The sequence below is a fragment of the Cadophora gregata genome, assembly GCF_030347475.1.
Source record: "Cadophora gregata isolate MNR1 chromosome Unknown scaffold_6, whole genome shotgun sequence".
Classification (NCBI taxonomy): Eukaryota; Fungi; Ascomycota; class Leotiomycetes; order Helotiales; family Ploettnerulaceae; genus Cadophora; species Cadophora gregata.
In genome coordinates this window covers 946,365-958,723 of record NW_026695929.1, presented here as the reverse complement: position 1 = coordinate 958,723, position 12,359 = coordinate 946,365, and the positions used below count along the sequence as shown (strand labels likewise).

The 12,359-nt window shown below is 46.8% G+C and overlaps 5 protein-coding genes across 5 annotated transcripts; 3 read left to right on the top strand and 2 right to left on the bottom strand.

The window, feature by feature from the left end:
* Nucleotides 1-895: 895 nt before the first annotated feature.
* TRK1_3 (low affinity potassium transporter) lies at nucleotides 896-4,798 on the bottom strand. The gene is made up of 3 exons (XM_058505766.1): nucleotides 4,056-4,798; nucleotides 2,312-3,999; nucleotides 896-2,266 (listed from the first exon to the last, which is right to left on the bottom strand). The coding sequence occupies exons 1-3, from the start codon at nucleotides 4,150-4,152 to the stop codon at nucleotides 1,244-1,246; spliced, it is 2,808 nt and encodes a 935-aa protein (XP_058358289.1). The 5' UTR covers nucleotides 4,153-4,798; the 3' UTR covers nucleotides 896-1,243.
* Nucleotides 4,799-5,321: 523 nt separating this feature from the next.
* Nucleotides 5,322-7,145, top strand: ONS95_012153 (uncharacterized protein). The gene is made up of 2 exons (XM_058505765.1): nucleotides 5,322-5,489; nucleotides 5,602-7,145. The coding sequence occupies exon 2, from the start codon at nucleotides 6,047-6,049 to the stop codon at nucleotides 6,773-6,775; it is 729 nt and encodes a 242-aa protein (XP_058358288.1). The 5' UTR covers nucleotides 5,322-5,489; nucleotides 5,602-6,046; the 3' UTR covers nucleotides 6,776-7,145.
* A 266-nt stretch (nucleotides 7,146-7,411) lies between these two features.
* On the top strand, nucleotides 7,412-8,170 carry ONS95_012152 (uncharacterized protein; the record flags this gene model as incomplete). The annotated part of the gene is made up of 1 exon (XM_058505764.1): nucleotides 7,412-8,170. The coding sequence occupies one exon, from the start codon at nucleotides 7,412-7,414 to the stop codon at nucleotides 8,168-8,170; it is 759 nt and encodes a 252-aa protein (XP_058358287.1).
* Nucleotides 8,171-8,723: 553 nt separating this feature from the next.
* ONS95_012151 (uncharacterized protein) lies at nucleotides 8,724-9,419 on the top strand (the record flags this gene model as incomplete). Its single annotated transcript, XM_058505763.1, has 1 exon — nucleotides 8,724-9,419. One exon carries the CDS (start codon nucleotides 8,724-8,726, stop codon nucleotides 9,417-9,419), a length of 696 nt encoding a protein of 231 aa, XP_058358286.1.
* Nucleotides 9,420-10,242: 823 nt separating this feature from the next.
* Nucleotides 10,243-11,003, bottom strand: ONS95_012150 (uncharacterized protein). Its single transcript, XM_058505762.1, has one exon. It carries the CDS (start codon nucleotides 10,928-10,930, stop codon nucleotides 10,475-10,477), a length of 456 nt encoding a protein of 151 aa, XP_058358285.1. The 5' UTR covers nucleotides 10,931-11,003; the 3' UTR covers nucleotides 10,243-10,474.
* Between the last annotated feature and the right edge of the window lie 1,356 nt (nucleotides 11,004-12,359).

The window sequence follows — 12,359 nt, the reverse complement described above, 5'->3', positions numbered from 1 at the left end:
GTGAGAATTTTCTAGATGACAACAGGGGAATCAACAACTCGAAAGGATCATATAAGGGATGGTGTTGGAAAGGTATCAGAGAAGTTGGCTTCGTCCATTTGATCGTCATTCACACACTCTCCCCTCTGTACATCCATCGGCGAAGCACCGGAGCTCATCTCCATTTCTCAGCACGAGGACAAGGCGACTTATCTTTTTGAAGTCCCAAAGTGGCATCAAGTGGCCGAATCAGGACCTGAGCCGTACAGCAGCAGGTAAAAGTACAATCAGAGACGGCAGGAACATCCGAGGACATCACGGGTACTTGCATTCTGCTCGCAAAGTCCACCCAAACAGGAAACACCGATATTCCATATTGATCTTCCCCAATTACCAGGTTGAATAAAAATACTGAAATGCAGGCGGGTTGCAATGTGATATCGTCCAAAGGCACAGGTTGTCCAAGCGTCGAATACGGTCTACCCAATGGACAGCCCAGAAGTGAAAACCAACAAACCAACAATGCCGTCCTCTCGTGAGGATAGACAACAACATCCAGTCAAATAAAGCTCAGGTAACACAAACGAAAGTCAGCATGACTAGTGAGCCGCATCTGAGGAGTGTGGATTGAATTGAGAAAAGCTCAAGGCTCTGTTGTGGATGTTGATGATTTCGCCGTGCTCCCTTCTAAAACACACACTCGTGGCAGTATCAATGTCAAGACAAAGAAGAGTCAGACTTCAAGAGAACGTCCCCATCGCATTATTGAGCTCGATATTGAACTCTCCGTATATCCCAGAATAACTTAAGGCGCAATATTAATTCAGTGTTTCGCTAAACTCACTCGGATAACAACACAACATTATCTTGACTTCTTACTCAAGTCGTTCTTGTGCACTGGAAATGAACAAAGTCTGTTCAATAGCAAGCCATTCATATTCATATACATATATTATCAGCTATACACCATTCATTCTAGCGCCTCCCAAAACGGACCAGCAGAAGTCTAACCCTCCAAACAATTCTACAAGTCTGACCTCCCAGCCCAGAAAAACGCCAGCAGATATCGTGTGCCATATGTTCAAACAAGCAACTCCAAATAATTACAAGGTCGTACTAATTCATCACTGTACTTCCCAGTAAGATGATGCCCGATATTTTCTGTGGGTAAGGAATACAACTCTTCGATGTGTTGAAGAGGTGCCAAATGTTCTAGCAAAAATACACCGCCTGCGCCTCGCTTACTTGATTCTGATGTGTTCCATTATGCGTTCTTCACGCCAGTGTTGTTGGTTGTTGTAGTTGTTGCAGTCATTTCCTCAGGAGGTGGAGGATTGACGCCTTCTTGAAAGAAACTCCTCCTACCCTCTGGACGCCCTCTCTTCTCGGTTGTACCATCGAAGGGGATTGGATGCCCTGGGCTGATACTCCTGGTTGCACGGCTCCATCTACCCGCAGATGTAGTGCTCGCTCTCCGGGGTCTGTTGTACCTAGAGTCAGGGCGATAAGAGGCATTCCGGTGACTGTTGGGAATCGTTGGACCAGGATGGAGGAGTGTGCCAAGAATATTCGACGCAGAGCGTTCAATGCTACGACTATTTCTGGTCTTGGCCGCGCCGCTACTGATAGGTCCGCCCATGGTTCCCACTGACGACCGTCTTCGTGCACGTATAGCCGCGTCATCTGCTTCTTTCTTTTGGAGATGTTCGCTAGGGAGCAAGATAGCTCGATCAAGCTCGTAAGGAAGACCACGATGTCTGCCACGGATCTGCATAGCTATTATGACAAGTTTGGCAATGACGCCGAATTCTGCGGAAAATGAGGCGTTGATATTGGTGTAGCCCATACTGAGGCCGACAGTACCGTATGCACTGACAATCTCGAAGAGGACTGAAAACATAGTGAAGGCTGGATCTCCACTCTGGATTCGCTTGCCCTCGGAGATGGTGATGATGAAGAATCCCAAGAATATATACCACAAATCGAATGAAAGTTGACGACGCAAATGGGCACCAATGTATGAAGGCTCGTTTTCATCGTCGTTCTCTTCAGCCGCCGAGCCATATATTCCGAGCGATTTCTCTTCGTAAACGTTGGTACGACGTACAGAAATAGCGATAGGAAGAACGGAAATGTACATCATGATGAGGTAAGAAACCTGGATTGCGGGATGGAGTGCCGCGAGGTTGACCACGCCGAATCCTGCTGTACGGGTTGAAACGGCTTGGAACCAGCCGTCTAAGACACGAATGTTGGTCGGGAGATCGGTTACAGTAGAGTTACCAAGCTACTAAGATCAGCAGAGCCATCATCATGTGGAAGTATGACTTACATCGAGGATAATGAAGAACAGCAAGTCGAGACCGTTCAAGACCACCAAAATCCAGAACAACACCCATGTTGCCTTGGAAGGAAATAACAAAGTGAAACATCGACGCGGGTGATCGAGCAAGAACTTTAGCTCCTCCCAGATACCACTCGCTTTAGGAACGTATTTCGAAGTCACCCATATGATGATTCGAAGCATGATCGGAAACCCAGTATTGCCCACGATGATCAAGAATGACATCAGAATAAGCGGCCATTGAGCTCTCTGGAAGGATATCATACTGTCTGGTGTGAGAGTAAAGCCCAAATCCGTAAAAGCAGAGTTTGCTGTAAAAAGCCCCCACCACGCGCGGCCTTGGCCAGCATTTCTGACAACATCCCCGTAGGTTCTGTCATTGTAAATCCACGGGGTGAGGGATATGACGCCAAAGATAGAGAAGCCCACAAAATATGCAGTCAGAATCATAGCAAGAGACTTCAAAGACCTGTACTCGATCCCGCCTAATTCCTCTCGCTGCTCTTCTGTCAGGTCCACGAAGGCGGAATTACGTCCTACAGTGGGCTCCCAGCTCAAGTATGGCATGGTATCGTCCTTCTCTCTGGAGAGTGCTGATTTGATTGTCTGAAGAGTGGCTGTTCTCCGGGCATGGGGTACGTGATCGTCATCTCTCTTTCCGCCGAAAATTCGGGGTCTTCGTAGTCTAAGTACACTTAGAGTGTTCTTGGCTGCTTTTGCGTCTTCCGCAACGTGTTCATGTACAGGTGATCGAACAGGTTCAGCGATCGTAATGTTCCGCCTCACAGGCTGGATATCATGGTCATCATCGTTCAGTTGAGCAGTAGGTACTTGTTCATGGTGAGGGAAGTGCCCCGAGAATCCGGACTCTCCTCGGGACATGATCTGACTGAGAGGATCCTGCTCGTCCACTGTGACGGGAGCTACGCCTGCATCGGCATCTCGAGGACCGGGAATGCGAAGTACCTTTCCTTCGTCCTGATTCCGCTGACGCTCCAAAAAAGCGATATGGTCCTCATTACTTCGTTGAGCTGGCATCCGAATTGGTTGATCTGCCAGCCCATCACTGCGTTTTACCTGTTCCGCAAACTTGATCTGGTGAGGTCGGAGATGGTCTTCCACTGTATCCAGCTTTTCATCTTCTGCAGTTTCTGAACTCTGACCCTTACTCGTGCCCTGCGATGACTGTGATGATCGAGTCCGCTCTCCTGCCATTGCCTTGTCTTTTTCGAGTTGGTCCTCAAAATCCCCAGGCGAAGCGTCTTTATTCGTCATCCCATTTGGTCTCGTACTCTCATGCATTACCACGATACTCCTGCCATTGACTCCCCTCTCTTCTTCTCCAATATCTCGCTCGTTTGTCCTTGCCTTGGAAAAGGTCTTGGCTATGCTCCTCCGGTTCTTTGTCGACTCCCTCGCAATGTGCTGGAACCGTTTCTCGAACCAGTATAGCCGTAGGAATACCACGAAGCTATTGATCGTGATCGGATTCGTCATCATGGGCACTATATATACCACGATCTGTTGCCATGTATTTAATTTGTTCAAGTCCACGGTATTTAGACCACTCTGGGTCGCAGCGCCACTGCCAAAGAACAGCGCATCGATGTATCGGAGATCTGATCGGATATAAAGGCACAAGGAACTGAATATTGTCATCCCAAGAATCCAGAAATCTATAAAAAATAGTTAGACGGGGACATTGAAAGCGAACGCGACGAGAGCTGCTCACAATGGACAGTGATGAAGTTGAAATGGGGCGTCTTGGAGATGAAGGCCGGCTTCATAGACCGCACCTGCGCCCAAATGTCTAAAAGGATGGAATACATTGCAGCGGATACTGCAGGCAGACAACTTCAAGTGTTCTGCTGCCCTGCGTTTCCCCAGATAATGAGACACTCGGGCAAGGGTCGTTGTTAGGAACTGCGACACGAAATGCGTGAGCCGGGTTCAAAGGGACGCATCTTTGTTGGTGGGCATTGGGCGGATGTTGAAGAGTTCGGACGCGATCTGCAGAGGCCTGTGGGTGATATTGCGAGGATGCTTGGTGACAATTCAATGGTGGGATATCAGGTTTGGAATCAGCGCAAGTGGTGATGTTCTGGTGGGATGGTTGTGATGTGGACTGGCTTATTGTTTAGACCGGAGGGCTGAGCAGCAGAGCTGGGACTGGCCCGTCTAGGTCGTGGGCCTTGGCAGGATCTGGCGAAGCTTGTGATGATGGGCTATTGCTGGCCGCACTAGCTAGGTATACGGTGGTGCAGACAAAGAAATGGCGGGCATTCAGATGAAAGAGAGAAGGAGGGAGAAACAAATTGAGCTGGAGAAGAAAGTCCGAAGTCTCCCTTTTTCCATTCAGATAAAAACAAGCGGACGAGGACATGGAACGTGGTCCGTGGTGAAGATTGCCCTCGAGGATGTTTTGTTATCGAACCAGGATAATCCCTTGGCAGCCGGCAGTACATTACGGTAATCCCGGTCTAAAACATTCCAGTGCATTTGGCTGCATTTGCCCCACTTGTTTGACAGCGGCCGCATTTGCACGTGGTGTGATTTATGGTTGTGGGAAGGGATAGCATTGGAAGCGTGCAGGTGCGTTGCAGCTGTTCGTAGAGGAAATTGTCCTAACATTTGCACACAATTGGAAGTTATTGAAATCATTGTGATATGATATATGATATTCAGCCTGCATTTAGCACATCATGTCGGTCGGATGGCTCGCCATCACTAAGCCAGTCAGTGCCGGGAATAATAGGTATGATAGAGGTGCAACCAAAAACTCTACATACGAAGCAATTGCCACCTCTGCCCTGCGAGCACATGCATATCCAGCTTACTTGTCAAACCACAGACCGCCAAGTAAGCAGCAATTTACCCTATCTCGTTCAACGTTGCACCACATGGAACTGTACACCGCTGTATCTTCCAACAATTCCTCAGGCGAAAGACTTTCGGATTCTGACTCGTCTTTATGCCGCATTTTAGACTTCATGGAATTTTCATGGAAGCATCCATCAGCTGAGGCTGAGACGTAGGTAGATAGACTTTCCGGGTCTCCCAGAGAGAGGAGTTGAGACGAAACGAAACAGGCTCACGTGCTAATGACCAGCAGCCTGATATGATTGGTGGGAGCGGGATTTGTCCAGATCCATAATCGTGGCTTTGGGTTCGTCTGTAACCGGCACCTCGGAAGTGTCGTTCTATTCCCCATCCGAGATGGCCATGTCTCACTCCACTACCTATATCAAGGTGTCCACTCTAATATATTGCATATGCAGCCAAGTAGGACATCATCCCCAGCTTTTGAGCTCGCAACTACTGCTACTGTCAGGACTACGATCCTCAAAGGAATCAACTCGACAGCTTTCTCTTGCTCTGGAGACAAAGGGAAGAACGATAAGCACGTGATATAAGTGTGTGCACGTTCCTGAAGTAAGAGTAGGTACCTACCTTAAGAAGGTATCCTCCCTATGGAGCTCTCGTCGGAATTTTGGAATCTAGCCAAATGTGACGCTAGGTTTCTTGCTCGATACTATTGTATGGCGTATTTCACTCTAGCTACCATATACTTCAAAGCTGGTCAACGTTTATTAAGCCCCGGGCTCACATTCGGTCCCAGATGCTTCTTCCTAGTAGCTCACTACGTAATGACAAAGAACTTGACCTGAAGGAAAGGCTAGCTTTAGTCTTAGCAAGCAGACGGTCTAATATTCCCTCTACACAATGTCCCCGAATAAATTCTCAACTATCAAAGACCCAACATACAAGAACGGCGAAATGGCTACCATTTCATATCCCAATTCTGGAACCCCACCAGTCGACGACGCATCTTTGATGCGTCATAAAGCGGTAGATATATTATTTCGAATTACAGCCACCGAACTGCGCATCCTGATTCTCGAATTCTACTTCCCCATCTTCCTGAACACCCCGAACCTCAGCATCCGTTGCCCGCTCCTCACAATCCTTCAAGAACGCTCCCAGAAATCCGATCCGGAGCTAGCAGAGCAGTACAAAATACTCTACGATAACGCCTTGGCCATCTGGGAGAAAACAGAGATCGAGGATCTCACCTTCTATGTCCCAGATCAGAAGGCCTCAAACGAATTGAACAGCATGAGTCGTGTTGAGCGGCATACAATCAAGCATCTTGTCTTCAGTCCTATGGTACCACCTCAATCTTCAAAAATCACAGTCAGCAACAGTCTCGAGACAGTTTGTATCCGTTATGACGAAGAGACGGACGCTGCATTGCGCAAGTCGTATAGCGTAAAAGAGGTGACAAGCAGGTTAGGAGAGTCCAAAAGTAAAGTGACAACGATGATTGCAGCATGCATAGCGCATCTCGTACGGCCTTTTGAAAAGACGTTGAAGAAGCTCACGTTCGAATCTCAAGAATATCGGAGCCATGAGTATACTGTGATACTTGTCATCTCGTTTGATGAAGAGTAAGAAGATGGGTTATAACATGGAAGAGTTGAGGATTTCGGGTTGTGATCTTAAAAGGTCAAAATAATCGGCCAGAGCTCAAATTCTACTCTTGGACATTCACTGGAACTTTTCCATCATTCTCAGACGCTATAATTAATCCATTTACACGGTAAACAGTGCTGCACAGTCGTAGATCGAGCTCGAGATGGGGACTGGGCCCTTGAATAAGGATACGAAGTGATAATTGGGATAAGTGACTTTACTTGTTTCTATCCCCGTTCTGAGTCCTGTTATTTCTCTTATTTCATGATGAGACAGTAAACTTTGCACTGTAGCAATAGAACATACGTGGTCACTCCAACCAATCAAAATGACTATGACTCTATTTAACACTTGAACAGTGTTCTAACAAGGGAATGGTATGAGTTCAGTACAATCCTCATCTAATTTGATCTCATAAATTAGCGTGAAGAAACAGCCTAGCAGTCTAATTTCCAAGGGTGCTTGCCCTTGTTATATCGGCTTTGTTCCTTCCTGATTTTTTTTTTTTCATAAAAGAAGGTGTGAGTGTCCTCTAAATCTTAAACATCCATCGAAAGAATGGAGTGCAAAGAAATCCCGTCTAACAAAGAAACACATTCGAGTGACCGAGTCACGATGTCTGCCAAAAGCCAGGCTGAAGAGATCGCTTCATATGCTGAGCATCCCTTGGTCGAATGCGCCAAAGGAATGGGTATTTTGAACAACAAGAATTTCCCGACCGAGCTTCGTAACCAGGTCATCAGAGATGACTTCATAGAGCACATCACTTCATCGATCAACACCCCCCGCTCGCCTCTCCACCTGGCTTTGAAAGAACTGGTAGAAGCTGGATTGCCCCAGAAAGTGCATCATGAGATGTACGCGGAGATCCTGGCCCTGTGGGAGAAGAAAAATGAAACCACTTTCAGGGTCCTGGGCTCTGCTTCTCTTCAGATCTTGGACAATTACAGCAGACCGGACCGTCTTTCAATCCGACACCTAGTCTTCGATAGATGGCCACTGGATGAGCAATCAGAGTATGGATTTCCCCCTACGATGAGAGGCCAAAAGATCACAGTCAGCAATAGCCTAAGAAGCATCCACTACTGCATACCCTCGAGCGATCTAGTCTGCCATGAACTTTTTCGAAGCTATGACATTGGAGGACGATTCAGTACGCTCATTCCCGCTGCGATAAAAACGTTGGAGAAGGTCGTGATTGAGCTGCCTATTGCTTGTAAGTACGAATCCTGCCCCGATGACCTTCTGACACATATGCGGCTTCACCTGCAAAGAATCGGTTGGTATCTTGGAACGGCCCATAAGCTAGAACAAGCTCCTAGCGGAGCCTTGTTTCTTGTCTGGAGTGCCCCCTTCATCATGCCATTCAATTGAACACGGTTTCTTAAGCTCTGCTTCACGGTACAGTACTAATTAGCATTGAATGTACGAAGTCATAACATGTTGTCGTCCCACCCGCTTACCAGATGCTCGATCGTCAACTTTTGAACAACTACTCGTCACCTACCACATTAAACAAACATTGATTCTTCATTCCTTGCAACTGTCTTGCGAGAAAAAGTCATAATGCCAATGCAAGTCTGAATACGTCATAGTGTACCGTGTATTAGCTATTTAGGTTGGCTACAGACCCTATTCAGCTTCGATGTGATAGGCGAGGGTTAGTTGGAGTCTAAGGGATACTTACCCTCTTAACTGCCATTCGGACCACACTTTTTGACAGGGCGGAAAGTCAGCGCACTAGCCCTGTAGTACAGGTCATTACCAGAATCTTAGCGCCTCGCTTTAGCACTGTGCCCTGTAAAAGTGTGTTTCTAGCAGTCAAGGGGATACACTATCTTTTTTTCGGGCAGCAACATACCATTATCTTTCTTTTTTCTCGAATCGTAGCACAATTCATTCCATCTAATCTCTGAAAATCACAAAAATGGTCGAAACCACCAACAATCATGAGGTCGTAATGGCCAGCAACTCAACTCCCGATGCACCGACTCCAGAATGCCTCAAGGCAATCTCTATCCTCATCAAACTTCCCGCGGAGCTCCGAGCCCTAGTTTTGGACGCTGATATCACAGGACACATCAGCTCTTCTTACCAAACCGTCCGATCTCCCCTCTGCATCGTACTCGCACAACTATCGACATCCACAAACAAAAGCCATCAAATCCTGTCTCAGCAATGTGTCGCTGCTTGGGAGGAAAAAGAGCGCAAGACATTTCGCATCACCGACCAGTCATGTGCTTCTGCTTTGAATGAGAAGACCAGAAAAGACCGCCTCGCTATCAAGCACCTCGTATTTGATCTAGAAGATGCCCACGGCCTGGCCGCTCGTGACAGACAGGAAGAAGAGCATTGTAAATCCTTGGTATGCCTACGAGGACATAAAGTTACTCTGAGCAATCATCTCAAAACTATCTGTTTCCGAGCTACAGTGGCTTTTTTGAAGCTTGGTTTTTCAGTAACTGGTCATGATATTGTCCCATTTTCTGATCTGCAGTCCTGGCTACAGAATCTTGTGCCGGCTGCTGGACGGGCATTGGAGCAGGTGGTAATTGAAATACCTGCACTGGGTCATCGAAATAATGTTCTTGAGCCACAAATTCTGGTTCGAAGGACAAAGTGATTGTTGATTTTAGCTGCGTGGATGGATGGCTTGGAGTGAGCCATGAGAAGGTAACGAATCCCAATGGGGACTGTTTTTTTGTTTGGAAAGCACCTTTTTACCCATTTAATAAGTCCGGTGTTCAGAAGATGAACAGGACCAGAGAATACTTATATTCGCCCGCGCTGGGCTTTGTGGAGGTCTGCAATTCGGGAGCTTCTTCAAAAGGACAGGGCTCCTGGTCAAGAAGGCAACGCAAGAAATTTCGTATACAACAAAAAAAGATATAAGCTTGCAAGAAAATTACTTTCTGTCACACTTTTCGAGTGGAATCTCTGCATCTAATTGTTAAGTGTTATGTGTTACCCGAAAGTCTTACTAGTCAGCTAGCGGCTACGTTCTCCGTCAAGCACATCTGTTAGAACCACTCCTTACAATGATTACTCCCTATTTTGGCAATATAAGTATCAGCTGGCCAGTTTCTGCACCGTTAGGATAACCCCCGAAGTGTTAATCAATACCTTCAAAGCTTCAAAATCAGTTTGTCTCGCTTAGCCACTCGCCAAGACAAAAACAACTTTTCTTCGGCAAGTTCCAAGGACCAAAAGACTGAATTTTAAAAGGAGCACCTGCGAATCCTCCAAAAACTAAGGAAACTCAAAACTTACTTGCATTGAGAAGAATGTTTTGGGGGGAAAAAAGACAAAAGATATACCCGACTGAAGCTGAACCAACGAATCAGCATCAACAACCGCAGGTATCTCTCGAAGTTCGCAAAGTCTCGGATGACTGGACAGGACCTACTACGTCTTTCGCAACCTAATTAACCAATAACTGGACGAGCCGGCTATCCATGATGTCCTTGATTGCTGTTGAAGTATCGCTTATTTAGTCATTTGACACGATTTGAGATGGGTGAATATCTGGCTTAAATGTGCCCGAGTGAAGCCAGTCTATCACCTCTACAAAAGCAACTTATCGCTGCATTGTTCCAATTTACGTAATCTCCACTCTTGAAAACACCGTAATATCAACTCCCAAACATTGTCTTCTACAACCACATGACCCTAGTCCACCTACCCAACAATAACCCCATACGAGTACGCCTCCACCGTAAACGCCTCTTCCGCCGGCTCCCCACTCCCCGCCGCCAACGCACTCCCCGACATAACCGCCGTATCTCCATTCCCCTGCTTCTCCAACCTATTAACCTGCAACACCAACCCTTGATCCGTAGGCACCAGATTCGCCGATATCTCGGGCTTGGCGCACGGAACCATCTTGTTCTGGAGATCGGTGCCAGAGCAAGTTGTCGAGAAGGCGGGTCCGACGCCTGGAGTGGAGGGTCCGCTGATTGAGAAACTGTAGGTACAGCCTGCGGGGGAACAGCCGAGTGTGAAGGAGGTGACGGACCAGGGTGTGGGGGCGCCGGGTGTGACTGTTGTTTGGGGAGCTGGCGCTGCTAAGGTTGTGGTGCTGAAGAGGAGGAGGGAGAAGATAGAGGAAGCTGCGGTGGTGGTTGTGAGACGCATCTTTGGAGATCTTTATGCGGGTGATATATTGGTGATGTTGTTGTACTTGTGATTTCTTCGGTTTTGATGTTTGCTGGACTCTGAAACATGATTCTAAGCACAGGACAGCAGTAATTTATATCCTTTCCATCATCTCACCTGACAGTCTGGTGTCAATTCTTACTAAGTTATCTTCTAACATAGACCCATACCTAATCCTAATGACCCATACTCACTCTACGTCACATTCCTTCTAAAATAGAAACATTACAATCACACGTGTGACCAAATGTAACAACTCGTATCCAGCATTCCCCATCTCTCTACCGCCACCCAGCGCTGAATATCATCAAATTAGGCATCGCACCAATAAGTTTCCCTAAATGCATGGTCCTATTTTGTGTTACAGATCGAGTGGCTAACAGCAAGGTAAGCAGTAATGCTGATGACGAGGGAAAATACGAAGTGCTGTCGATCGCTACGTAAATACCTCGCTTATGAAGTAGGGGCCTGTCAGCGAGGCGAAGTAACATCAACAAGATTCGGTCTCGTGACTGTCAAAAGATCCCAAACTGGTGTGTATCTGGCGCAAGGTTGGAGATTGGCTGGAGGTAGGTAGGTATGCTTATGAGGTGAGACCAAATGGAAACGTGAACAAAATTTCGGTGGAGCCGGCGATGCGTAGAAACCTTATATTCACGACTGAAGGGCGGAATGCGAATTGAAATCCAGAGCACCTAGTAATTTAGCTTCACATGGGCATTCAATTAGTGAAGTGAGATCGCAACATTTGTCAATACTAGGAAAAAGGTAGATATTCCCACCACCAGTTTATTGACTTCCGGACAAGTCTAAGCGAGGGAAGCCAGCCGGCACGTAGAATAAACATAACCACTTTGAGGCCATCTATTGACCTATTACCCTTAAATCGTCCTTTCTTCGCAGCTACATATATAACTACTCTCCCGTCCTCTCACCCTATCCTCCTCTCCCTTTCCACAGATTTGGAGACATTTTCGGTCGTCGTTTCAAAGCTCACTTCCAATTTCCACACACAGCCAGTAGCCTGCGCAACATACATCTTTCTTTTATCGCCTCATTTACATTTTTTTGAATCTGAGACTGTATGATATATTTGAATAACTTATTGTTATTTTGTAACTCATCTCAACATGCTGTTGCCAACTGTAAGCTTGTGGATTTTTATCGTCGGATGATCAGCCGAATATATGTATGCAAGTGACAACAGGACGGTTTTGAGCAAAGCTTAAATACTTAACACCACAGTCAGTCACGCATCCGCCTATCAGCGTGATCTTGTCGATAGAAGTTGCCTACCACAGTCAGATCTTGGATATGGGTACAACTAAACATCACGTGATGACCCGCTCGAAGATGTCACTCCTTTCCCTCTCCGAAGGCTGAGTAAAAGCACAGTCCAGGTAGGGAC